This window comes from Sinocyclocheilus rhinocerous, unplaced genomic scaffold (assembly GCF_001515625.1).
Source record: "Sinocyclocheilus rhinocerous isolate Xijiao unplaced genomic scaffold, SAMN03320098_v1.1 scaffold1613, whole genome shotgun sequence".
NCBI classification, from domain to species: Eukaryota; Metazoa; Chordata; class Actinopteri; order Cypriniformes; family Cyprinidae; genus Sinocyclocheilus; species Sinocyclocheilus rhinocerous.
This window is the reverse complement of record NW_015640045.1, coordinates 3,794-31,262: the sequence shown is the minus strand read 5'-3', so window position 1 is coordinate 31,262 and position 27,469 is coordinate 3,794. Positions and strand designations below refer to the sequence as shown.

General features: G+C 37.0%; 4 protein-coding genes and 1 pseudogene across 4 annotated transcripts in view; 3 read left to right on the top strand and 2 right to left on the bottom strand.

Moving 5' to 3' along the window:
- The window catches only part of LOC107752375 (dehydrogenase/reductase SDR family member 11-like), a 5,665-nt gene extending 3,459 nt beyond the window's left edge, over nucleotides 1-2,206 (top strand). Inside the window, exons 4-8 of the mRNA XM_016568331.1 lie at nucleotides 441-535; nucleotides 627-756; nucleotides 866-958; nucleotides 1,030-1,095; nucleotides 1,259-2,206. Of these exons, the coding sequence (XP_016423817.1) occupies nucleotides 441-535; nucleotides 627-756; nucleotides 866-958; nucleotides 1,030-1,095; nucleotides 1,259-1,300 (426 nt within the window). The 3' untranslated portion in view covers nucleotides 1,301-2,206. The remainder of the gene's footprint in view (nucleotides 1-440; nucleotides 536-626; nucleotides 757-865; nucleotides 959-1,029; nucleotides 1,096-1,258) is intronic.
- Nucleotides 2,207-2,438: 232 nt separating this feature from the next.
- LOC107752377 (dehydrogenase/reductase SDR family member 11-like) lies at nucleotides 2,439-3,736 on the top strand. The gene is made up of 6 exons (XM_016568333.1): nucleotides 2,439-2,652; nucleotides 2,738-2,832; nucleotides 2,921-3,050; nucleotides 3,161-3,253; nucleotides 3,325-3,390; nucleotides 3,652-3,736. The coding sequence occupies exons 1-6, from the start codon at nucleotides 2,524-2,526 to the stop codon at nucleotides 3,691-3,693; spliced, it is 555 nt and encodes a 184-aa protein (XP_016423819.1). The 5' UTR covers nucleotides 2,439-2,523; the 3' UTR covers nucleotides 3,694-3,736.
- A 2,130-nt stretch (nucleotides 3,737-5,866) lies between these two features.
- On the bottom strand, nucleotides 5,867-9,607 carry LOC107752378 (uncharacterized). Its single transcript, XM_016568334.1, has 5 exons — nucleotides 9,012-9,607; nucleotides 8,782-8,914; nucleotides 7,984-8,118; nucleotides 6,666-7,873; nucleotides 5,867-6,323 (listed from the first exon to the last, which is right to left on the bottom strand). The coding sequence occupies exons 1-5, from the start codon at nucleotides 9,541-9,543 to the stop codon at nucleotides 6,073-6,075; spliced, it is 2,259 nt and encodes a 752-aa protein (XP_016423820.1). The 5' UTR covers nucleotides 9,544-9,607; the 3' UTR covers nucleotides 5,867-6,072.
- A 5,119-nt stretch (nucleotides 9,608-14,726) lies between these two features.
- LOC107752376 (adenine phosphoribosyltransferase-like) lies at nucleotides 14,727-19,608 on the top strand. Its single transcript, XM_016568332.1, has 5 exons — nucleotides 14,727-14,907; nucleotides 15,094-15,187; nucleotides 15,463-15,609; nucleotides 15,913-16,008; nucleotides 18,343-19,608. Exons 1-5 carry the CDS (start codon nucleotides 14,785-14,787, stop codon nucleotides 18,483-18,485), a joined length of 603 nt encoding a protein of 200 aa, XP_016423818.1. The 5' UTR covers nucleotides 14,727-14,784; the 3' UTR covers nucleotides 18,486-19,608.
- Nucleotides 19,149-24,062, bottom strand: LOC107752379 (ras-related protein Rab-34-like; annotated as a pseudogene).
- Nucleotides 24,063-27,469: the final 3,407 nt, after the last annotated feature.

Genomic DNA, 27,469 nt, shown 5'->3' with positions numbered 1-27,469 from the left:
TTATATATATATATATATATAAGCATTTGCAATGTGTTTTGTAAAAGCTGTTTTTATACATGTTTTGACCAGCAGGAGTCACCACCTTGTGTTTTTTACATTTTTAAATAAGGGTATTTATTGTAATTGCATGTATCCACATTTCAGTTGGTTGTATTTATAAAAAAGTCAACCTGAATATAATTATGTACTAATAAATATAATTTTTTTTGAATGTGTTGATAATACTGTTGAAAAATAGCATATATTTGTTTGGCTATTAAATTAACTTTTCACTTTATCGGTAAAGAACTTGTTTTACTCTAATACTCAATAATTTCATATTAACAGTTCACTCATTGGTTTTGAAAGAAATGGATCTTGAGTTCAGTGAGCCAGTACTGTTGAAACCGCTCAGACTAAACAAATTTATGAAATAAAGAGTTTCACTTTTTGTTTAGGTGAATGTCATTGCCCTGTCAGTGTGCACCCGCGAGGCATACCAGTCCATGAAAGAACAAAATATTGATGATGGTCATATCATTAATATTAACAGGTACAGGAATGTTTTATTAGACTTTTTGCCTGTATTCAGATTCCAGCCTGTGCTGGGCCAACAAAACTTTTAATATATTTGTATGTTTTAGCATGAGTGGACACCGGGTCGTCAACAATGCTGGTATACACTTCTACACCGCCAGTAAATATGCAGTGACGGCTCTCACAGAAGGTTTGAGGCAAGAGTTACGAGAGGCCAAAACCCACATACGTGCCACAGTAAGCGCAGGAGGATCAGGATTTGCTTCTGCTGAACACTTTATTTATGTAATATGATTACTGCATGTACAAAGACTTGTTGGCACTAAGTGTTCTCTCTGTTTAACAGTGTATTTCTCCTGGTTTAGTGGAGACAGAGTTTGCCTACCGACTCTTAAGTAAAAACCAAGAAAAAGCTGCTGCTACTTATAAAAGTATAAAGGTATAGACCAATTTTGATTCCTTTCTATACAACATGTTGAAGATCATCATTTACATGTTTAAATATTACAGTGCCTACAAGCAGCTGACATTGCAAACGCAGTGGTGTATGTCCTGAGTGCTCCTCCTCATGTTCAAGTAAGTATCATGCATCACTGGAGGAAACAGTATTGTGCTGTTAGTGTTTGCTGACAATGTTCATGTAAATAGGCAGTTTACAATCAGTTTTAGCAGTGTATGGTAGGTATTTAAAATTTCATGATTAAATTCTTATATAATGTTTTTCCTTTCCCATTTCTAGATTGGTGACATTCAGATGAGGCCTGTGGAGCAGTTGACATAAACTGAACAGAGAAACTGGAGGAAGCATCTCTGACATCCTTATCTTAATAGCCCATGAATGGCATAAAATATGAAATGTAGAGCTGACAAAAGCCACAAGAATGTCCCATACATTTTTTCTGCACTCCAAATCTTTGAAATTACTTGATAATAATAATAAAATTTTATAAAAATAGTTTTGTATATATTAAAAAGACCAAATTAATATTGGAGAAAGTATTTAAGAAGCACAGAGAGCACTTTGCATCAAGTACTGGATGCAGAATCACTATAATTTATTTTGCTTGACATCATAATAATTGACTTCTTGAATGAACATTTACAGATCTGATGATGCTTTACAAATTTCTGTTCAATTCTGTGCCTGCAGTTCTGACCTTTAATATTTTTAAGTGAGATGTTAACTAATTAAAAAAGGTGTTTCTATTTTCTTCTTAAAGTGTATTTGATTAAACTAACAAATCACTACTTTTCAAGCGGTTGTGGTCTGAGGCACCGAGGTGGGGGAGGGGGAGGGCATTGTAAGCTCCTCTCTGTGTGGTGTAAACAAAGTCTAGAATGTTGTTTCCCCGTGTTGGAACACATTCTGCAGTTCAGATAAGGAATAACTGCTTATTTGATTTACATACATCCATTATAGTTTTCCAGCTACTGGTTTTGCCGCTCAACAGTGGCTCTGGGAGAGCCAAACCAGCATTATTAATGCACACGTCAACTCCCTGATGTTGAACTTTGATCCAGGAGATAGATTAAAGGGATAGTTCACCCAAAAATGAAAATGGTCAACATTTACTAACCCTTAAGTTGTTCCTAACCTTCTCCTGTTGAACAGAAAAGAAGATATTTGGAAGAATATGGGTTAAAAACTGTTTGATGGACCCCACTGAAAAAAAATACGTTGGAAGTCAATGGGGACCATCAACATTTTTCAAAACATGTTCAACAGAAGAAAGAAACTTATTTTCAAACTTGAGGTAAATGATGACAGAATTTTTATTTTGGGGTGAACTATCCCTGAAAACAGTGTACATTGCATTCTGACAAATTATTATGACTCTAGAGCAGCAATAATACAAAGTTTATAAACCTCTGCCATTGGTTTTTGAGCTTTGTAACCTTCATGAAATTTCTTCCCTTTCACAGAAACTGGCTGCTGATTGTGTCAGTAGTGGATTCAGCGGCACTCTGATACCATATAAATGTGATCTGTCTGTAGAGGACGACATGTTATCCATGTTCTCCTGGATCAAAGTTCAACATCAGGGAGTTGACGTGTGCATTAATAATGCTGGTTTGGCTCTCCCTGAGCCACTGTTGAGCGGCAAAACCAGTGGCTGGAAAACTATAATGGATGTATGTAAATCAAATAAGCAGTTATTCCTTATCTGAACTGCAGAATGTGTCATGTTAGTCATGGCCAAATGTTCAAATTTTGCAGGTGAATGTCATTGCCCTGTCAGTGTGCGCACGTGAGGCATACCAATCCATGAAAGAAAGAAAAGTTGATGATGGTCCTATCATTAATATTAACAGGTACAGGTTGCACCTTTGTTCTGTGCACTCATTTTCTTGTCTATGTGCAGACACAAAAGCATTCAATGTCTTAAAATACATATTTTAGTATTTGTGGACACCGGGTCGTCAACAACGCTGATGCACACTTCTACACCGCCAGCAAATATGCAGTGACGGCTCTCACAGAAGGTTTGAGGCAAGAGTTACGAGAGGCCAAAACCCACATACGTGCCACAGTAAGCGCAGGAGGATCAGGATTTGCTTCTGCTGAACACTTTATTTATGTAATATGATTACTGCATGTCCAAGGACTTGTTGGCACTAAGTGTTCTCTCTCTTTTAACAGTGTATTTCTCCTGGTTTAGTGGAGACAGAATGTGCCTACCGACTCTTTAGTGAAAACCCAGAAATAGCTGTTGCTACCTACAAAAGTGTAAAGGTATAGATCAATTCTGATTCCTTTCTATACAACATGTTGAAGGTCATCATTTACATGTTTAAATATTACAGTGCCTACAAGCAGCTGACATTGCAAACGCAGTGGTGTATGTCCTGAGTGCTCCTCCTCATGTTCAAGTAAGCATCATGCATCACTGGAGAAACTATTGTGCAATTAATGTTTGCAGTCACTTCATCAATGTTCTGAATATGAATGGGATATTTTGGTGATAAGAATTTGTCATAAATCAGAATAATCACTGTTCTTTGTTGGTTTCTACTGATATAGAGTCAATTTGAGCAGCAGTGGAAAATTTCGGCATTGTATTTTCTAGGTAGAATCTTGATTTAATGGCTGAATTGTTTAATATAATAGTTTTTTTCCTTCCTCTTGTGTAGAGTGGTGACATTGAGATCACGCCAGTGGAGCAGTCGATGTAACATGAGCAAATAAACGGGATCAAGCATCTCTGACACATTGTGACAGTGATGAAGTACAGAACTTGAAGAAAAAAAAAAGTATTATTATTGTTCAATTTACTATATTGCTAATATATGTAGTATACTAGTATAGCATATTTACTACTAATAATAGTACATCGATTATTGTAAATGTTACTAGACAGACAAAAATATGATTTTTAGAAAAAATTCTAAACACTCTTGGTGCTGTTTTAAATATTTTTAAAAAATCAGTTGTGCAAAATGCAGAATCACTGTCATTTATTTTGCTCGACATCATATTGATGAACATTTGTGGACAAAAAAATCAGTGCTGATGAAAAGGGATACTTCTGTACAAACTTTAGCTCTGAATTTGCAGCTCAGCATTGCAGGGTTACATTGCATCAATGCTTTTAATCAATCTTCATGATTAAGTTATTGACTTCAGTAACAAAAAAGTATAAACCCTGGTAAAACTTTTTACTTCCTTCTGAAGATTTGGACTATAGTGTAGTGTTTTATGATCTACATTTATGGTGCTTTTTTGTTATTCTGGAGCTTTGGTAGAAACTACCAAATAGCTCTGTACTCTTTCTGTTTTATTTTTTAGAAATCAAGGGTGACACCTATTGAATATTGAAAAGTAGAGAAACTACTGCCAGTGTTTATTATGCCAAGAGCGTAAAACAATATTAGTGAAAGAGTCTGTCGCCTTGTTTTCCTCTAAAAACGGTATAGTAAAGAAAGGGATTAAAAAGCAACTGTTACTTTCCAATGTATTTATAGTATAAATGACAATCATAAAACTGATTTTTGCTTGCATTTGCTTTTATTTTAAGATTGTAGCTGCCCAATGTTTCGTCCTCATGCATGATTGGCATCTCAAGGGAAATTACCTAGCAACCAGAAATGTTCAGCCCTGAGTATAAGATGTGTGTTAAGGCTGTGAGGGAAGCATGAAGTGCTTGTTGTTTTGCCATTGAAGATTCTGCTTAAAAATTTAAAGTTAATTAAAATCATTTTGCTTTAAACCAAATAGCCAGATTAGTTATATCTAGCCACTTTTTGTACTTTTTACCCGCTTTACATTCCTTCGAGTTCCTCTGCGGTCTTTAGATGGTCTGTCTCAGCATGTGGACAGAGCACGCAGTTACTCAGCAAAAGCCTCTTGTTCTCATGGGAACACAGTCCCGCCCTCTTAACCCCATTTCCATGACCGCAACAGCACGAAACACTATGGAATCAATCATGAATTGTCTTTTATGCTCTGTAAGTGATACTATTGTACTGTTTTTGGAATGTATATTATTTCATAATGTCGACACCCTCTGAATGCTGGATCATTATTCTGTGTCTGGGAACCAGGGAGCTAGCTGGTATGAGACTCCACATTGTTTTCACACACTCGTTCTGAAACTGCTGAGTACAGCGGAGTTGCGGAGGAGCAAGCTGGTGTGATGCAAAATGGTGTGATGTTCTGTCCAGGCCATAATATGCATAAATTTGGGTGGTCCCTCATTTGAATAATGGAAATCACACAGTGGTTTCCCTTGAGTAGTATGTTTTCATGAGAACGTGTTAATGAAACATTTGAAAACCCTGTTGAAACATATGTACTTTCAATGGCCCCAACTTTAATCGTTCAAGACCTAATTAGGAGGTCAGATCCCCCAAACCCCATAATTCACACCTTCATGTCCAGACCTCTACATGAATTAATTTTGAATATTTAAAAGCAGCTACTTCATATGCATTGTAACACTGTGATTTAAATCACATCTTCCATTGCATATTTCAGACTGCGATTCTGCAAAGGCCTCGCTTTCTAACAAGAACATGTGAGGATCAGCTGATGGGAGATTTGAGTTCAGTGTTACAATACATTTTTAATGTCGGACGGTGGGTGAGGTACCTAAAGCAGATTATCCTTTGAGAAGAATGTGACCCTTAAGTCCACTGGCAAACGCCTTGTAAGGCCAAAGTCTGTGCTAGAACAATGACCATCATAAATGGACTCAGTGCACTCGCTTCTTTTTTTGTTTTTTAACAGGAGAGCAAATGCTGTAAATAATCAGGTTACCTGGAGGAACACTTAACACTTCATTTATTAAAAACAAAACCCATACTGTGAAGCAGAGGAATGTTTTCTCAAACCACGCTATATTCCACCAGTGCTCTTATTTACTTTATTCAGCAATCATGTCGAGAAACACATGCTTCATAAAAATGATCTGATCTGTCAGTCTACCATCAAGGGAGCTATAAAAACAGAGTAGGTAAAAACACGCTGCTTATTAAAACAATGTTGCTGCATATCGTATGGCAGCCTAGAAGATAACCAACCGTTTGGTCGCACCATGTGGAGCTTGTTGAATTTCACTCTCTCTTAATTTTTCCACGCTTTTCTCGGTTTCCTCGCTCCTTGCTTCCCTTCATTTTCGTGTTCCTAGGTCTGCGGGTTTCCTTGGACGGAGTGTTAGTGTGTAGAAGAGGAAACATTGGTGCCGTGTTTATCTCTGGACCCTTCAACTGAAACTCAGTGTCCTTTTCGATCAGAGTCGGGAGGGGTGTTGTGTCTGTAACGTCTGGCAAAACTGCTTCATAGCAGATTTTGATTACACGCCTTCCTTTGTTCCTTCTACCATTGGTGTCCTTCAAACTTTCTGTTGGGTTTTCAAGTCGGTCCAATCCCAGTCGCTCTATTACGTCTGTTGGCCCGACTGTTGCAGAACCTGTGAACAATAGTGAATCCTGAGAGCTGATATTCGTGTTCCTAGGTCTGCGGGTTTCCTTGGACGGAGTGTTAGTGTGTAGAAGAGGAAACATTGGTGCCGTGTTTATCTCTGGACCCTTCAACTGAAACTCAGTGTCCTTTTCGATCAGAGTCGGGAGGGGTGTCGTGTCTGCAACGTCAGGCAAAACGGCTTCATAGCAGATTTTGATTACACGCCTTCTTTTGTTCTTTCTACCATTGGTGTCCTTCAAACTTTCTGTTGGGTTTTCAAGTCGGTCCAATCCCAGTCGCTCTAGTACGTCTGTTGGCCCGACTGTTGCAGAACCTGTGAACAATAGTGAATCCTGAGAGCTGATATCACGAGGAGGTTCTTCTGTAGAGGAAGCAATGATTTTCCTCATTCTCTTTCTTCCTTCTCTCTGCCTCGAACTTGGCCTTTTGGTTCTAACAATGGGTGTTTTTTGTGTAGTAGTGAACACATGTCCCTTTTCATCCATGTTATGTGTAATCTGCGTCACCTCGTTTCTTACAGCATCAACTGGACTCTCGGTTGTTGACGTTGCGAGGCTGACACCTTCAGATGGACTAGTCGAGAGAGTTTCTTCCTTGACATAAAGTTGGGTGGCTTCTGTGGAAGGGTTGTTTTTTCTTTGCTTTTTCTTTCCGGCTCTTTGTCTCAGCTTAGCTCTGGTCTTATTGCGGACAATGTGAGCTGCAGGTGAGGAGGAGACTAACTCTGTGTCGTTTGCTTGGTTGTGCTCTAGAATCTCTGGTTCTTTATCTGTCTTTATTGAGGTTGTAATGGTAGCAACATCCTGATTATCATTCACTGTCCTCTGAGGATCATCTCTCATCATCTTATTAGAATTTCCTACAGAGTCTAGCTCACTGTTCATGAAATTATTTTCTTTTATGCTAAACCGATTCATCTTCGCTGCTTCCTCCGCAAAGTTGTTCTTACCCATGACCTCTTCTGTTTGACCTGTCGACGGCGCACCGGCCGTTCCTTCGTCGACCTTTAACACGGCATCAAGTTTTTTATTCTTCTTCCTGCCTTTACCCCTTCCTCTTTTCTTCTTGTTCTCTTTTTTCTTCTTGCTGGAATTTTTCTTCCTCTTCTTCTCTGACGTCTGAGTTTCTCCTTTACCCGTGTCTGCGGATGAGCTTTGAGAGGTGGAGACTGTGGCGAGCACTTTGATGAAATCCTCTGCAGCCGTCACCACGTTTGTGAGCGAGGGCTCTTCAGGGGCGGTGGTCTTTGATTCAGAGAATGACAACTGTGTTGTGCTTTCAGCGTTCTGAGTCTTGTTCTGCTTTTCTTCGTCTGACTCTTTCTTCTTAGGAGGAGCGATAGTCAATACATCAATGACATCAATGCCTCCAAAGTCATAAGCGTTTGATTCTTTAATCACTGCTACGGGAACTCTGTCATACTTTTTACACCTTTATGATAGAGAGAAGAGTTAACAATTGCATTAATTTGGCTACTGTAGACTGTACACTAGACTAGAGTATATGGAAGGATTTAGAATTTCACAGAATTTGATACTTACACCCCATACCAGTGACGCTCAACACACTGCTCTTCAAATGAAAACTCAAAGCAAGGCACTTCGATCACATTAAAGAAAGCTTGTCCGACTACTCGGGATGAAGTGTCATTGACACGTCTCAGGCATTCCTTTAAGCTGTAAGATGCAGATATAAGTGGTCATTAGCATAAATAAATATGGAGATGATTTCAAAATGTCTATTTTTTTCAGCATTTTTACATAAAGATAATGATTTCGATTTGATTGCAGCTATAACATCAGTTAAAAAAAATAACTTTCATTTGAAATCATACACTGCAAAAATTGGTAACCTGTTGCAATCGTTAACTTGATTTTTTTTTCTACCTGATCTAATTCTTAAATTTAGGGTTGTTGGTACACCCTTAATTATAATATGATGGTTCTGTGAAAAATAGTTTTCAGTAAAAATTAGGCTAATTGATGTTGATTGTTGTAACGTCCCAGAAGCACATTTTAACATTTTGTAGGTAACTGACAAATATCAACAAGATTTGTAGGTTATATGTTTTTGCATAACAGTCAGTTTTTCCATCATTTAATCACATTTTAGTCCTTCAATTAAATAGAATTGAAAAGAAACAATACTTAAATTCTCATAATAAAAGTGTCTCAATTAATATAACGTCATAAAAACGGCTTATATACAATAGTGTTATTAGTGTTTTTTTTGTTTTGTTTTTAAAGTAGTTTTAAATGAAGTTGGCCTATAGCTTGTCATGCTGCTGGAGGCTGCTGTCATCTATCAAACTTACACATTCTGGACCACATCAAACTTACGCATTGTCGCAGTCGCAGTGGCTAAGGGGGTGCCATTTAAAGTTGGTGTATCCATAGTTGGAGGAAAACGCATGGATGACGTATGGGCAGTGATCGTGAACGCGACAACATTTGTCGGTCTCTTCGAATTCGCCTAGGGGGGAAAAATCACATGCACAAAATGCCTAAACACTTGCTACAGTACGAAAATTAAACCTAATACTCAAGTCAGTGAATTAAAGTCAACTCACCTAACTGATCATAATGATCTGCGATGTTCCCTGCACCACACCAAAGTGTCCCGGGATAAGTGAAGCCTCGCTTGGTTCGCGTCTTTTTATTGTTCGCTGCATCAGAGTTCGGCTCTTTTGTTTGTTTGGTCGTCGCGATTACGTTTCTGTCGCCTTTTGATTTCAACTTGTTACAATTCGCCTTCGCTTCGGACACCCCTGTCAAACTCATCTTCAAATCAGAGCTCATTTGGTTTCTTAGCCCAAGCCTGCAAACATGCATGAAGGATTTGACTTGCATTTCGTTTTGGATCACAGAGCAGTCCACCAGGCGGCCCTCAGAGTCATGCACAGAGCGAACCTCTTGAGCTCCATCGGTAACCTGATGGAGGTGATATTCTCCTACAACCGAACTTTTGGCGCAAAGAGTGTTATTGAGCATGTAAAAGAGCTCTTTGCTCTCTTTTCCTGCATCTAAAGCTTGGCTTAATAATTCGCCTTTAACAAAGTTCCTGTCTAGATAAGACAGAAACACGAAAAACACGGACCACATCGCGGCGGGCGGCACTTTCAGCACCACGGAGTCTCAGACAGCACCGCAGCCTCTCCTGTCCTACGAGAACCGGCTTCTTTCACCGGCTGCCGTGGGTATTAATATATTGCTGGTCAATAATGGGAGGAGTCTGTCATTTAATTAACCCTTTCCTCCTCCAATGAACTTGAATACCCTAATATGCATCTGTTTCCTCCCCCTGTCGTCCGTGTGGCAAGTGTACAGTGTGCAGTGATTTCCGATGGATTCTCATTTCCAATGGATAGAGCCTATTTGCAAAAGGCAAATTCGTATTTATCTTATTTGCGAGAGGGAAAGGTTGCAATGCAAAAGCTAACAAACAAAGGGGTATTCTTGTTTTGTTTCTTTTTTAAAGTAAATCAATGCTTAGTTGAAACCACATTTTGTATTATTGTTATTACATTTTAGGACAATAGAAAGCATGGCGTTACAGTTAAAAGTAGGCTATAAGACATGGGAATTACAAGTATTTAAGGCAAATTTAGCCTAGGTACAAAGACATTCCACACAAAAGATTGGAGGAAAAAAATATATATATATATAAGTTATATAGCTATATATAGGTTATATATATTAGATAAGTAAAATACGTTGTTTTCAAACGTTTCATTAATCACAAAAGTCAGATTAAGTAATTCCTAAATAAGAGGTAACGATCGCAACAGTTCGCTGCTTGAGAGCTTGGCGTTAGAATCAGTATTTATCATTTTGTTATATATTTACATCACAAATATCACAAACGGTGATATTTTAAAACTCTTTGAGTTGGTTGACTGTGCTAGGGCGCTGAAACACTGACAGAATAAATTACTTTCGACCTCCTGAAAGTCATTGAATACCAGCACACAGAGTAAAAACAATACAAACTTTACATCACATCTACAAATACAATAGGACTATAGCATATTTTTCTAGATAAAATGCAAACACAATTTCAATGTAGGCTCTTTTTAATCAAGCCGTGTTTGTTGTGTGCACGCGCACCGGAATATGTAATCCCACATAATGAATGTAGGGTGTAATAGATATGTGTGTTTTGACCGCAAGTAACCCCATCGCTCCCCACACCTCGAGATTTACTTTGGTGACGCAGCAAGGAGGAGGTTCCTTTGGCGCTTTCCATAGTAACAAGAGATGGGGTGATCCTTCCGACTCAACGAGATTGGGCATTCTAATTTCACAAAAGGAATGGGTAGTGACCTAATTTGGAACAGTGGGTTTTTTCAGTTCAGACCAGTGAAGATCTCCATGCAGTTATTGAACATCAGTCAGTGTCTTTTCCTATGGTTACATGGATCTTAACTTTGGGACTTTAACAGACGCAGGCACCAGCAAAGTGAAAAAGAGTCATTTGAGAAGAGAACGCAAGTTTGTCCATATGTAAATATATTTGCAATTGTATATGGCTGTTGCGTTCAAACAATGAAATATGTAGCTTCCCATTGTTGTATTTCTTAGAAAAAGATCATATGATTAAAATTGTCCATTCCAGATGAGATTAACTCATTTTTATTTATTAAGTTAGCCTATAACAATTGGTGCAACATTGTTGAAAAGGGTACAAACGACGAACTAATAAAATAACCAAATAAATCAGGAATTGAGTATGTGCAAGTCCAAAAGCAAAATATTTATGGTCGGCTTTTAAAGAGCCCCCACTGAGTCTAACAGTGGGCTTTGGCAAATAAATCGGATTGGTGGGGGAGGAAACAAATGATGTAAAATCACCAGAGGCAACATGCGACATTGTTGGAAAATCCGCCCGATGTAGTATTAATTTAATGCTCATTAAAAAGTTTTGCCCAGATATTAATCAGCGCGTGTTCCGCATACCTGACGAACTGTTACTTCATCCCAACACACTGTGTACTTTCGAAATACCGCATTTTCTTTCAAATGTTTATGATCTACAATAGCACATAAGTTCTTGGAGCACAAATCTGAAATACTGGAATATGATAACTTTTTAAAATGATGGCATGTCAGCGCAAAACTGTGCTCAAGATTTCTGATGTACAGAGGAATCCATTATCTTAAATTGCACATGATTTTCAGATAGGTCAAAAAGGAACCCTATTTCCCTATATCAAACAATGAAATAAAATAGTCAGCTGCTCAATCAAGAGGTCACTATGAGAAATCTCTGCAGAAAATAAAATGTAAAAGACCAAAAGATTCAATAATAAAATTGTCCATTGCATCATAATTTCGATCTTTTGTGGATCGTATGGATGTACTGTAGGGTATAGGCGAGTCCTGCATAATGAGGTGGAAATTCAGTGGAATTTCAATTAATTTTAAAGGCGGCTCCTGGCACCTTGCACTTAAAAGGGTCATATGATGTTGCTAAAAAAGAACATTATTTTGTGTATTTGGTGTAATGAAATGTGTTTATGCGGTTTAAGGTTAAAAAAACACATTATTTTCCACATACTGTACATTATTGTTTCTCCTCTATGCCCCGCCTTTCTGAAACGCGTTGATTTTTACAAAGCTCATCGGTCTGAAAAGCGAGGTGTACGCTGATTGGCCAGCTATCCAGTGCGTTATGATTGGCCAAATACGAATGCAAACAAATTCTTCCAAAGGTATGTTCCAAATGTTAACATTTTCCAGAGTTACCATTCATGTTCTCAGTCTGAGATTGTCTGAATAATCATACGTGTCATTGCCTGTTCCCCTTTTTGTCTCTCTTTCTGTCAATCTGTCCCTCTTTTAGGGTACACTTACTTGAGGAAGCTCCTGGAGTTTTTTTTTTCTTTCTTTTTTTCAAATAAATTCTAATATCACTCATATTTTCATTGTCATTTTTATACTGGGGGGAAAAGGAGCACATATGGATGTTATGGGGTAGTAGGTGGGGATGCCATGAAAAGAAATGGTGTAAGGGCCAAACCCTTAATCTTTTTAAAGGTGACATATTTAGTTGACATGCATAAGTACATGTAGACTTAACAAGGACACTGTAAAATAAGTATTTTATTTTAGTTGGAAGTAGATGCCATCTTAAGTGACTCTGGCCAGTACCGGCTAAGTGTTTCAATTCTTGTCGGCGTGATTGTGGCAGTTTTGGCAGCCGGACTCGGGCCAGTGTATTTGGGCCGATTCTGGGCCGTCATTCATCCCATGTCCATGCCGACTCTGGCAGCCGGGCCGAGTTATTTCATCCGGCCTGCCGGATCTGGGCCATTATCGGGCCAAACCGTTTTGGCTACCTGGGTTATAGTCGTCTAGGCTTTTTGTATCAAGTTTCCCTATTATTTTATTTTTTTCCATAGTTACTGCCGTTCATATAAGCAATTAATGAAAAGTATATTCATAGGCCTATGCTATCATCTTAAAAGTGTGTAACCTATAAGAAGCTTTCAGAACCTATCTGAACTTTTTTTTTTTTGACGGTCATTAATTGTTGTAACAATAATAATTGTAGCTATTTTTTCAAAATTGTTGTTAGGTTACCAAAATGCATTTTGTTAGCCTACGGTAAAGATAAATAAACATCATATAAAGTGAATTCTTTCCAAATCAAATTCAATATTCCAACATACTTGATTTCTTACAGCATGTTTTAGTTCTCTTTGTTTTCTTCATCACAGGTAAATCCAAAATGTCTGAAAAAGTGCAATGAAATTATTACAAAACCTAACTTTGGCCCCACTTAAACTACGTTTTCGATATTGGTGTGTACATGTCTTTCTCCCGGTAAGGACTTAAACCTGAATACACACCAACTCATGAGGTTAAGTTATAAATCATACAGAATGAGTTTTTTATTTTATTTTATTTAATTTTTTGGAGAATGTAAAAATGCAGAACATTTTCTGTGAGGGGTAGGTTTAGGTGTAGAGCCATACGCCTATGGAGAGACTGGCAAGGTTCATAGATGCATCAGCACCTTCTGGTTGTTCTGTGTACTACCGTTGATGAGTTCACGAGGTTTAGCTGGGGCTCGTTAACTGCTCAACGGTAGTACACAGAACAGAGTCCCCGTAAACCAGGCGTGTGTGTGTGTGTGTGTGTGTGTGTGTAAATGTATTTCTATCCCGGTGGGGACCTTTTGTGTGTGTGTTAACCCATTACAGCACATTCCTTTACAGTAATTGTGAATTACTTTACAGCTCTCTGTGATTATTTGCAAGCCACTTATCCCACACAATGGACAGTAGGCTACTCAGTTTACTACTGCTACAAATTTCATGACTGACTTACTTTGCTCTGAAAGAACGACTGTTGTAGATGTCTTTTTTGTTAGTAAAGAATCAGGATGACTCATTAGTCTACTTTAAACCTGCACATATAACGTATTATGGGCAGCCCTCACTCTTTCTGAACCTGTCATATTTCTGCTTGGCTCCGCTTCTGCGCTTGAGCACTGCATAAGAAAACTGAGTGACAGCTCAGCTTTCAGCGTCACTTTAGCGCCTCGGCTGATATCGCGGAGGGATATTTCTTCTTCATGTAGCACTTCGGTTCGGGACACGCCACACAAGCGATAATGCGGATGGATATCATGATAAGAAGAGCGCATTCACCGGTTAGTCCTAGGAGTCAGTCACACTGTATAGTGTATAGCACAACTTATGACGTTATTGAGCATTTATTAAAACACATCGCGACCCAACATTTAGAGATCAGTAAATTATTGATTTACTTTTTTTATTTTTACCTTTACTTTAAGAAACATATCTTGCAGAACTTGGTTGTTGCCAAACTAGACAAGACAGCTCAATCCCCTTCTTTGATCTGAAAGTTTAACTTTTTAGAATCTTTTTTTGTCATCCCAGAAACTACTGTATAGCCTACAAACATAACGGAGTATAAGTGCGTTATCAAACATTTGTCACATTTAGGCTACAGTTTAGTTCGCATTAGGATATCCCTTTAAAAGTAGGCTAGGCTATTCAAGGGGGGGACGGGGGGAAGACACCACAACATGATTGTGCTTAAAATCAGTTACACGGTAACTTTTGTTTAAGTTATTCTGAAAACGAATCTGTAGCCTACTTATTCATAACCTATTTACTGAAATAATCAATTATTTACTGAAATTGTTATGCATCACGCTGAGCAAACGCAAACACTCTCCAGCGCGCTGGTTTTGGGCTAATGGGTAATTAGCTGGGAGAGACGTGAAAACGCCCACTTTACACTACTTAAATTCGACACCAAATCCATGCCGTTTCCAGGGTGAGTTTTGAGAAGTCTAGCGGTCTTTCCAGAATGGACGTTTTAGCAGTTCCCCAAAAGAGAGAAGAGGGCTGGTACCTGCCTCTTATGGCACCAAACACAAAGGGACCAAAGTTTGCATGGCTTGATCCATCAAGACTCTATTGCAATTCACAGGTAAACAATCACTCTTGTTGCATGCCAAACTTTTCCCCGTGCATGCACGTTATTGAATAACCTAGCTTTAAAACCGTGTGTCTTGAAGTCTGAAAAATAAAGACATGTTAGAATGTGTTTGACTACCATGGGTTTTATAGTTTATAGTCTCTGCTCACTGTTTTCTGTCACTCCTAACTGATCCAGGCACTGTCAGACTGCATAAATGATCTTCTCAAACCATTCCAGAATGAGACCATTGACCTGGTGGCTGGAATAGATGCCATGGGCTTCATCCTCGGTATAAAACTTTCTCTTTTGTATCTGGGGTGGAGCAAGACAGTCTGAACTGGAGAGACGATATTTTTAGCTCAGTTCACATGTTGCAGTAAAAGTAAATATAACACCTTGGCAAATAGGCTAAATATAGAATGGGGCATACTTTAGGGACCATCTCTAAAGCCTGACTTAATGAAATGTATAAACTTAAATGATAGTGTCTATTCACTATTTCAGTGAATATTCTGAAAAATGGATTACTTTTATTTTTACCTGCAATTTCTCCTGCAATTTCAGGGTCAGCTGTGGCCGTAACTTTAGGAAAAGGATTTTTGGCCATTCGGAAAGCTGGACACTTATGTGTTCAAACTCGCACTCAGGACTACAGTGACTATTCTGGACGAGAGAAACTAATGGAAGTGCGTGTTGATGTGTTAAAGCCAGGTACTGATGCATGTAAACTCATTTTGTCACTATGGTTGGTTGAAAATGCATTATCTTATACTGGGAAAAGGGCATTTAAAGTTGAAAGTTAAAAGATATTACAATCAAATTAATGTTTACATATTATATTTGCAGTGATTTATAAATGATCGATCAGCTCGGTTTTATATTATATAATCCAACTTTATATAATCCCATCACATAATGACTGCACAACCGTGTGCATTCAACTGTTTTTGCATTATTGACGCATCTAGTGACTGAGCAAAATGTGAAATTCTGATACGTTATGATGTCCTTCAGGTCTGCGGGTTCTTATAGTAGACCAGTGGATTGAGACTGGAGGAACTATGAGAGCAGCTATCAAACTGGTGGAGAATCAAGGAGCTACTGTTGTAGGTAGGCCTAAGCATAAAACGGCTAATAAAAACAAATGTTTTGAGACCGGGGGCTGTTTCATAAAAGACGCTAGGAAAAGCGGCGATTAAAGTCCAAAACCTGACTGGAAATAACCTTACAAATCAATCGGGACTAAAGCGGTTTCATCACGCAATCTCACTAATTCGATCCAGGTTCAATGAGTCCGGATAATTTGATGTGCGCTTATTCTTAAGCAGCCCTTAATGTCGATCATGGATCAAATCGATCCACCATGGCAAACAGCGAATATTTGTGCTGTTTAAAGCATTTGAGACATTGGGCCTCATTCATGAAACACGAGCAGAACGAATTTGTGGAAATCGTTCGTAAAGCCGTTCTGACGTAAACTTTCGAATTCATGAAAATGTTCGTATTTTCAAAATGTTAGTTGATACGAAAGAAATGTACACCTGCTCCCTACCACGTGCAAATGGTGCGTAAAACTTTGTTATTTTTGGCAAACTGATGACACTGAATTGATGCACTGCCATAATTACAAGTTCATTTGCCCTTGCCCTCTTTTTGAATATATATATATATTGCAGCTGAGTGGTCATATTACTGGTTACTGCTTTATTATATTTAGTAAAATCTTAAAAATGAGATGCTAATACGTTAATGCCGCCGTTAATATTCCATACCATAGGAACTAAAGCGTCTCAGCTGGAAAAACGCTGTGCCACCAAAGCGTTGTCAAGCGCCACCAGCTGGTCGTTTTAAGAAGAGCGCCTGACATTTTTTTTCAGCTGGCTAAAAACTCTTTGGTGGTCACACGTTATTGAATATTGATTGTTAGGCATATGGCCTAGTCTTTTTTTGCATTTATGCAATATACTGGAGCCAAACCTGAGAAAGTAGACCAGAATATTCCACTGCGTTCCTGGACACGCAATTTGCGTAGGCCTAGCTGTCGTTTATAGGCGAGGATTATGCTAATTGTGACCTGAGCGTGCACGGGCGCCCTATTACGAATGATTGGAATTCATTAACATGCACATGTTTAACTATCAAATCGGATGTTTACAAAGAGTTTGTGAATTCGGAGTAGAGTTTTCAGGAGGGTCCGTTTTACGCGCAAATTACTCAGAATTTACTCCTATACGCAAGATTCGTGAATGAGGCCTGTTGTTTTCCTCAGTGCATAACTGACACGTCACAGGTATATTTTTCATCTGTAAATGTTAGAAAGTCATGCAAATATATCAATTTTGCTGTTAGGAGTGGGCGAAATTTACGTGAGTGAACGAGCTGCTGCGCGCATACGTGCTAAACCGATGGATTAACGCAATAGAACAATAACGCAATTCTGAATAAAATATTTGTTAATGGACATTAAAATGTGACGCATGTAGAATTTTAATTCTACATATAAGTGTATTTTTATCATAGCAGTAACTGTAAATCAAATGTAAGGTGATACTATCCTACAGCCCTACTATCTAAATGAGTTAAATGTGTGTTCCTCTTATCAGTTAAAATGTCGTCTGATTTCTATTTATTTTCATTTGTAATTTGGTGTTTTAAATGCTTTAATGAGCAATTTTAGATTGTAGTGTTTTAATGTTCTACTAATAACCATAAAAGGTACAGCTGTCATAAAACCCCAGAAAAAGGCTGCGTTGCTAGAAACTGATGATCAACTGAATGTGCAAGTAGCAACTATGTTAAAATGTTTTCAAATATCTTAATTTTTTTTTTTTTTTTAAAGTCATTACATTTTGGGCACAATTCATTAAATACAGTTGGTTGTAGCCTATTATTTTTATTTATTTGATTAAGTTGCATTTTCTGTATGCTTTTATTTTTGGACTAATAATAAAGTCAACTAATTGTATGTGAGAGTCAGTGGTAATATCAATGCGTTCCTATTGGCCTGACAGTTAGCCTGCTCCTGACCAGGTTAGTTTCCCAGCATAATTTGCCACAGTGACTGAGCTTGAGCTATGGTAAATTTGCTTTCGGAAACCAAATCAAGTGACAATAAGTCAGAATAACTGAAATAAGTTTGGCTTATTTGGTAAACGTAGTTTAATGAAACAGCCCCATGGTGAACTTAGCCACTGCCCCTCTCCACCCGAAACCTTTGTATCTTTCTTTAATGTTGATTCTCCTTTTAGGGCACTATTAAAATAATGTAACTGAAGTCTGACTGGCAAAAGTTTATTGACATTCTTGTAATATTATTTGCTGCAAGATGCAACACAAGGGATTTGGACCGCTGTTTTCTGTGAGCGTGTAATAGCTCCTGTTCACTTATCAGTAGTGTTGATTAAGTTGGTAAAATTAGTGCTGTTATTTCTCTATTCTTTGTAGGCATTGCTGCTGTGGCTATTGAAAACCGTGTGGGAGGAAAGTGGCTAAAGGAAAACTATAAATATTCCCACTGCATTCCAAATGAGCTGCAATCTCAGATAGACCGTCAATACCTGGAGTCTTTTAAGAACTTTAGTGGTTAAATATTAAGAAATGAGGGAAAACTTTTAATGTAAAATTTTAAATTCTAAGGGGAATCAGCCCTTGATTCATTTGCAGGTTGTGACGCATTATTGTATGTGAAGAAGTATGAATCTTGTGAGGATTGATCTTTCTAAGTTTAAATGGATTTGATCCATTTTTCATGTTTTAAGCATTGTCATATTGGTCATAAATAGTCTGACGTCTGTTACACTAAAATACTAGTAGAGGTCACAATCAGATTGTAACTCTGATTTCGAACTTATTACTCTCTTGAAAATGGTAAAATCAATAATGAATTTCATGTAAACTAAAGATTTGATCAAAATACTAACCGTATTAAGATCAGGATTTAATAAAAAATAACAGTATTATTATGATATATTAACACATTTGGGAAAACACCCATTTTATTTATCGAGAGGTTTTTAAATAATTAAATGGCTCATTTAAGGAGAAACGTTTTATTTAGAATAAAAATATAAATCACAGGAAACGAAGCATACAATTTGAACATGTATCAAGGAAAATTACCCTTTTAAGAAACAGGATTTTTGATAGAAAAATACATTTATCACCATTTATTGCTTTTTGTGCAACTCATGCATGATCCTCTTGTGTACCTTTTTTTTATTTTTTTTTATTTTTTTTTTTATAAATATGTAAATCCCTACTGACTGTAAACTAAGCAAAACGTGAGTTTTTAATGAACACAATTTAATAATCACTGATAATTATTGTGCATAGATCTCTTGGGAAAACCGAATACTGCTTTGCTACGAAAAATGCAAACCAAGTTTTCCAACAAAGGAATGTGTTCTTTCATCCAGCAGATATTCAGTTACACCCTATGAATAACAAACCACGCTGCTCTGTGTACAGTCACATAGTTGGAATATTGTCCATCCAACTTTTCTTATCTTGTAGATTCTCCCTATGTATGTATAAGTACATCTGTGTGTATGTTTTGCTTTGGTACCATTATGTTGGTGCAAATGTTTGCATTTTCACATGGCCAGTCTTTACTGACAACAGTTGGTCTGTTTCTTCTTGGAAGTTGCATACATGTTTGAGTTGCTGTTGATTTCTGTGTGGAGAAAATAAAGTTTTTAATTTAAATTCAAAGACAACGTGATCATATATATATTATACTATTCTTCAGTGCATATTATTCTACAGAAAATCACTGCTTCATTATCTTTTATGTAATAACTTCTAACTCTGAAATAACTTCATTAATTCATCAATTAAGGATTTCAGGTCACTCACCTTTTCATGATGCAATAAAATTCCAATGGATTAAATGTTAAAGGAATAGTTCACTTAAAAACGAAAATTAGATGAAAATGTACTTATCCTCAGGCCGTCCAAGATATAGATGAGTTTGTTTCTTTAACTGAACAGATTTGGAAAAATTAAGCATTACATGAGTCCAAACGGCTGACTAAAAACATCACAATCCACATGACTCCAGTCCATCAATTAATGTCTTGTGAAGGGAAAAGCTGTGTTTGTTAAACACCTCCATTAAGATGTTTTTTTTTTTTTTTTTAGTTTCTGACTAAAATTGAGTCTAACGATAATATGGCTTTCTCAGTAAAAAAAAAACAAAAAAACTGCGAAATATACACAGAATAAGCATAATTTACAAGTGAAAACAATCTAAACTAATAACACTAAACAGGGCTCTACGCTTATTTTTCTTTTTAGGAGCGCTTGTGCTCCTAACTTAAATTTAGGAGCACAGTCAAAAATTTAGGAGCACCTTTCTAATCAATCCAAAATTTGATATAAAATTAGCCTTCCCATTACGAGGTGATATTTGACTCCTTAAAGTGATTTACAGTGGAATTTTGTTTTTACCTTTTGTAATGGCATTTTTCTAACTTTAAAAGTATGTCATCTTTTGTCAAATGTAAAAAATATATATATTTTGAGCTTTTTAAAAATTCTAATTAAAACTACATAAGAACAAGTAGAATAAGTTACTAATCGAATGAAATCCGTATTAAAATTAATTTGTACAGCGGTGGCACAGAAGAACACAAAAGTGGCTTGGGGTGCTCCTAAATATGTTTTCATAGTCGCACGCAGTAGTTTTCAGTCACAAATGCGACTGAAATGGTCGCACTGTAAAGCCCTGCTAAAGTGTTATGGATTATGGACTGCTATTTTGAAGTTGAAGTTAAAATGTCTTGATGGATTTGTTTATTACAAACATAGTTTTTTTTTTTTTTTCCCACAATGTTAATTGATGGAGTGGTGTGGTGTGGATTATTGTGATGGTTTTTATCAGCTGTTTGGACTCCTATTCTGACGGCACCCATTCACTGCAGGGGATCCATTGGTGAGCAAGTGACGCAATCATTTGCATATCATTGCTATCTTGTTGATTATGATTGCTTCCATTGTCCTCATTTGTAAGTCGCTTTGGATTAAAGTGTCTGCTAAATGATTAAATGTAATGCTAAATTTCTCCAAACCTGTTCCGATGAAGAAACAAACTCATCTACATCTTGGATGGCCTGAAGGTGAGTGCATTTTTAACAAATTAAATTTTTTGGGTGATCTTTAATGTACTTACGAACAACTTCCCCAATACGTCTGGATCCACTTTTCTCCAGTTCTGCCAGAACATTTGCCTCAAATGTTAAAGATGCCACTCTGAAGAAAAACTCTCTTACATTCTCCCCTACAGTCACAAAAAGAGTAATTAGTCTAAATAAACAGTAGCAACCTCTAAGGTTTCCCAAATACTTTGTGGCTTTGTAATACATTATTTACACAGAACTGATACAAATCCCATTAACATATAATACATTATAGCAATATCTCTAGTCAGGAACTCACCAGACAAGGCAGACACAGCCCAGTACTCCGCTTTCATCTGATCTGCCAGTTTAATTGCGTCCTGCTCAATTAGTGTATACTGTGCAGGAGACTAAAGGAAAGACACATTGGTAGGACATACGTGACCCTGGACCACAAAGCCTGTCTTAAGTCGCTGGGGTATATTTTTAGCAATAGCCAAAAAAAACATTCTATGGGTCAAAATTATCGATTTTTCTTTTATGCCAAAAATCATTAGGCGATTAAGTAACGATCATGTTCCATGAAGATATTTTGTAAATTTCCTACTGTAAGTATATCAAAACTTAATTTTTGATTAGTAATATGCATTGCTAAGAACTTCATTTGGAGAACTTTAAAGGCGGTTTTCTCAATATTTTGATTTTTTGCACCATCAGATTCCAGATATTCAAATAATTGTATCTCTGCCAAATTTTGTCCTATCCTAATAAACCATTATTAGCGTATTTATTCAGCTTTCAGATGATGTATAAATCTCAATTTCAAAAATGACCAGGGTCACATATATAAATATGTACATAAAGTATATGGGAGAAAGCAGTATTGGATTATGCATGGCCATGAATTTTAATATAAAAACATGTTAATATAAAAACAATATAAAATAATAAATATTTTATATATTTATAAAATATATTATAATTCCTTTAGAAGAGGATGATACATTTCAATGTGTGAAGCACACTGTGTATTTTTTAACCCAGAGGGCAGAATTACAGTGATGTCATTTACCTTGTATGCTCCAGTGAAGCCACATCAGTCAAATCAAACACAATGATTACAGCTGTAAAACAGGAATGGGAAAAGAATAAGAATACCTCAAAAGTAAAAAAATACAAATACAATTAAATAAATAAATAAAAATCAATGGGAAAAATATTTACGTAAAAAAAAATAATACTTAAAAATTAAATTACATTTTAATTATCTAATTATTCAATAATTATGTTTTTAGTACTATTACCAGATTTAGATATATTGTACATTATAGTGTATAAAATATTAAACTATTGTTATACAAAAATTAGATACTTTTTTTTATTATTATATTTTAAATAATATATTTAATATTATCATCTGGTGAGTCATATACCCTGAGCTCCTCTGTAGTATGTAGAGGCAATGCATTTAAATCTCTCCTGTCCTGCAGTGTCCCACCTGAAAAATTAAAACAAAAACTTATTTGAAATAATTATAGAAAATACTTGTTTTAGACTGTCATAAAATTTACTTACAGTTGTAAACTGAAAGGGACCCCAAGGACTTCAAATCTCTCCATTTCAAAGTCCACACCAATGGTGGCCTTGTAATTTTTGTCAAAGACATCTTTACAAAACCTAAAAAATAATTTAAAAAAATGCAGTAGATTAAATTACTATATTCAGCCAAACAATAACTGAAAAGCGAGCTGAATTTTTTAATATGGCTATTAAACATTAACCGGTTAACACTGTAGCTTTGCTCACCTATTAATCAGACAGGTTTTCCCCACTGCCAGATCACCCACTACAATAACCTTGGAGATCTTAAACCTACTGGACAAAACGGAAAAAAAGGCACTGAATAAAACAATGCTGCATAATTTAAACCATCCAAACAGTTCTGAAAATATCCCCAAGCCACTGTTTCAACAAAGGATAACATCACACCCCACAGTTCCTGTCCTCTGCTGCAGACAGGCCGTCTTCACCTTGCCGTGAAATTCATCCTCTGTTTTCAAAGCAGCACCTTTGTTGAAGCACTACAACAGGAGTGAATATTAACACTCATTACTTCAGGAAGCACTCGAGGAAATGGATTTCAGATTGGTTAAGTTGGATGGGTTTCAGAACAAACAATACCTTGAGCATCGTGAATTGTGTGTAAAGCATGTACCTTAGGAAGCTGGCTAATTATGCGGTCTTTCCTTACAGGGGGCAGTACGCTCATGATGATGCTTCTGCAGGAGACACACAAAGTTATGAATCACAGCTTGGCATTTTGTAACATGGCACACCATTAATATGAGTAATGGCTGCTCAGAATGAGGCTCACTTGCAGGATTCAAATAAAGGCCTATCTTTCCGTTTAGCACGTTACTCTTGTGTAAATGTAACAGTCATGAAACAACGAACATGTCGGATTAGTTTTAATTTAAATAGTTGCCAATTTGGTCATTAGAGCGGCATGGGTGGTGACTCACTAATCTGTATCTGTTAATCCTACAGTAAATCTGAGAACAAAGAAAAAAACCTAATTTGTGGCAAAACATTTTTGTGATGCCTCTTTTTATACTTTTGGTGCAATTTGCTTTTTACACACGTACATGATTACATTAACAACATAAGTATTACGTATACTAGTTTTATGACTAGTATGATGTACATAAACATTTTAAGAACAAACGAAAGTCCATCCTGTCTAGTCGAACTCAATCCGTGCTTCGTAACACTGTTGCTACAAACAAACGTGTGCTTCTTACCTCAGGACGTTTTTTTTCCTGTGAATGTAGCGCTAGTTTCCTGAGACAAAGACGTTTGAAACGCCTTTAAGGAAAGAAGAATAAAAAGGAAAAGAAACAAAAGGGAGGAGGGGGATATGAGGCGCTTCTAGCATTCATGCATCGCGTACAGTTTCCAAGTTTCTGAAGAAAACGGCAGGATATTCCGACCGACGGAAGCGCTGCGAGCGACGTACAGATGGATTCGTCTGCTCCAATCCCCCGGTCTGGTCTCTCCCCATCAAAACCAGGAAAGAGGGATAGAAAACGCCTCCTACAGTCCAGAGTTTTCAGATCGGTTACAGCAGATAGGCTATAATACGGTTGTTACCGTACTTTTCTTTTAATACCGTGGTGTTACTTTATTTTAAAGTTAGGCCTAAAGCTCGCAAACGCTAAAAACAGCACGAATATAGATTTGAAATGAGTTTAGAAACACTGTGCTCAATTCATATATATATATAATTGTCATCCTTGCAGATAGTAATAGTGCTATTTTTAAGTAAATATAAATGAATGTATACTTTTATTCAGGAATGATGCACATGACAGTATGAGATTGTTAAATGCTGTTCTTTTGATCTTTCAGCTCGTCGAAGTCTCCTGAACCAAAAATGTACCACTGTTTCCTCATAAATATTAACGGTTTTCAACATTGATAATAATATGTCTCTCGAGCAGCAAATCAGCATGATTTCTGAATCACTGAAGATGAAAATTACATTTTAACATATGCTACATTAATATAGAAAACATTTATTTTAAATTGTAGGCATTATGGTACTTCACAATATTACTGTTTTAACAGTATTAAAAAAATAATCCAGGCTTGGTGAGCATAAGAGACTTCTTACAAAAACATTAAAAAAAATAAATAAATCTTGACGACCCCAAACTTTTCAACATGAATGTATATGTGTCATACATTGTTTTGCTTGTAATGTCTAAGTCATCATTAGTTAAAAATCTAGAAAATATCCTTCAAAATATATATTTCATCTTAGCACCATACTACAGTAGGTTTATTTACTGTAAAATCAAACACTTAACAATATTCACTTTTCTTAAACCTTTACTGTCAGACCTTATTATTTCATTATAACATAAGGTTTAAAAAAACGCTGTTCATAACTAGCATGCAATTGGCAGTTTTTCTAGTGTAAAGCTGTGCAGTAGGCCTAAAGCAAAAAAAATAAAAAAAATAAAAGGCCTAAAGCATGTTGTTTCTTCTCAGCCACCAGAGGGCGCCATACAGTGTTGCCAATTTAGCAATTTTGAAGCTAGATTTAGCGACTTCCCCACCCCTTTTGAGACTTTTTTTCAAACGTTTAGGGACAAATATAGCAACTTCTTGGACAAACCTCCTCCTCTTGTTCTCCTCTTGCCCACTGATCTATATTCGTCTTTATTTAGATCAGTGAATTTACCATTATGATGTCAGTCATCTTTAGTAACATTTAGCTACCAGTTTTAGCTACTTTCAATTGAAAGCAGTTGGCAACACTGGCGCCATATTGCAACTCCATAAATTCTTATCTACTGTTCTCTAGTCCAGATAGATTGCTTAAGCTTTCACACAACACACTAGATTAAGCAGGTAACACAGTCACATAAGAAATGAGATTGTAGTGAGTTTTCCTCCAAGCATGAACAAGGCTGACAAGGAGGTTTATATTCATGTAATAGAGTGCTTCAGGGATGACATTTTTGTAGGCCAGTCTGAAAGTTAGCATCACCTTGACATCTTTAGCAGTAAGCTGCTGATAGCTCTTTCAATCTTAATTTAAATTACACAAGTTGGGAAGTTTGAGTTAAACTAGGCTTAGTTTGCAAGAGCCTGATACTGTAAAGTGCCGCTGTTGATGTGTTGTTGCACATTTGATATCATGTTAAGTCTCTGTAAATGTTTTGCGTCGTCTTTTTGTGAATCTCTGCTAAGATTGTTGCATCTTCTCCTTAACAAGCTAATTTATGTAAATTGTCTTTAATTGCAAAACTTTCTCTGCACACCTTTCATGAATGAACCAAGCAGTGAGAAAGCTGTCCTCACTCACCCAGCCCAGCTTCCTGACAGCACAGAATGGACCAGAGAGAGGTTCCTCCAATTCCAGGAGTGGATGTCATCATGTTTCACCACGTTGGGCTGAGGTATGATCTGAACCAATCCATGAACTAATCTCAATGTGAAAGAGAAAGCAATCACATTGATCGCAGGGTACCATGCAATGCAGACACCATTCCATCCATCCATTCTCCTTCCTGGATTTATATCCCTTTTGTAATAAGTGTTTGTTTGCTTGTACTCTAGTAATGGTCTAAACTGGTCAATGTTTATACTGTTCTATTCTTTGAATGTGCGGTTGCTGGACAACCAGTGTCAGTGTGAATTGGTTGAAGTGTAAAGAACAGTAGAACAGTTGAGGAGAAGAGGAATGGAAAGAGAACAGTCAGTTTGGAAAACACTGAGATAGAGCAACTTAAGCTCATAAGTCATGTAACCTACATTCATTGAAAAAGCATTTCACCATAGATTTAAAAAAACTCAAGAAATAACAGAGTATTGTTTGTGTATCTTGGGAAGAATTGGCTGCATCATGAGACTGCCTTTACATATGGTTTGATATATATATATATATATATATATATATATATTAAAATCTTAACTATGCAACTTTTATATTGCTGTTCAGCTTTGCAAGGAAAATCTATGCTCTTTTTTTGTGAAAGAGTAATGAAAATATAAAAGAGTAACAGGAGATCCTGGGTCCGAATCCCAGCAGTGCCGGTTTATATAATATGCGCTTTTCTAAGAATGAACAACATTCTAAAAACGACAGCCATGTGCTGCAATCCATTTCGACAGCCGCAATGTGCTTCTGGTGGTCCTGTGATCCCCTCTGACAGTGGCTCTGCTTTCTGGGTTCGTTCTTGGACAGGAGACACCGGACTGACATCTCCGCATTTTTTAACCGGGCTTCCTTTGTATAGAAACATAAGGGCCTGTTTTTCCTGCCCATAGAGCGTGCAGCCTTGCCGCATTGGATGTGCAAAAGCCTGGCAGAAAAAAACTATTACGTGTTCCAGGCAGTTACAACACCGGGCTCTGACTCAATGGGTAGCGTAATGGACATCTAGATTAAAGGGGTCATATGATGTTGCTAAAAAGAACATTATTTGGTGTAATGAAATGTGTTTATGCGGCTTTGAACCCAGGATCTCCTGTTTACGAGACTGGCGCTTTAACCAACTAAGCCACGGCACCAAAAGACACACACAGACTCCGTGTAGTGTAACAGAAAGCACTGGACAGCTTAAGAGTGTTTGTTGGTTAAGGCTAGCAGGGATACAGCAAAAACTACTGGGTATGCGCACATCAATTTAGCGTAATTTTTCTAACACTGTACAACAGTGGTCGCCAACCCGTCGATCGTCATCGACTGGTATCTTTATCACTGTCCCAGTAGATCCCGAAAAAAACTGTGAAATAAGTACAAAAATGCATTACATTTATGGGGTTATATTAATGTATCACTGAAGGGTACTGTTTTGAGAAAAGTTTCGATGGCAATGGCATTTTCTTCTCCGTATAAAACGCAGCTCTGCTTTGTTTACAGCGGTAAACAAGGAAACGCTATA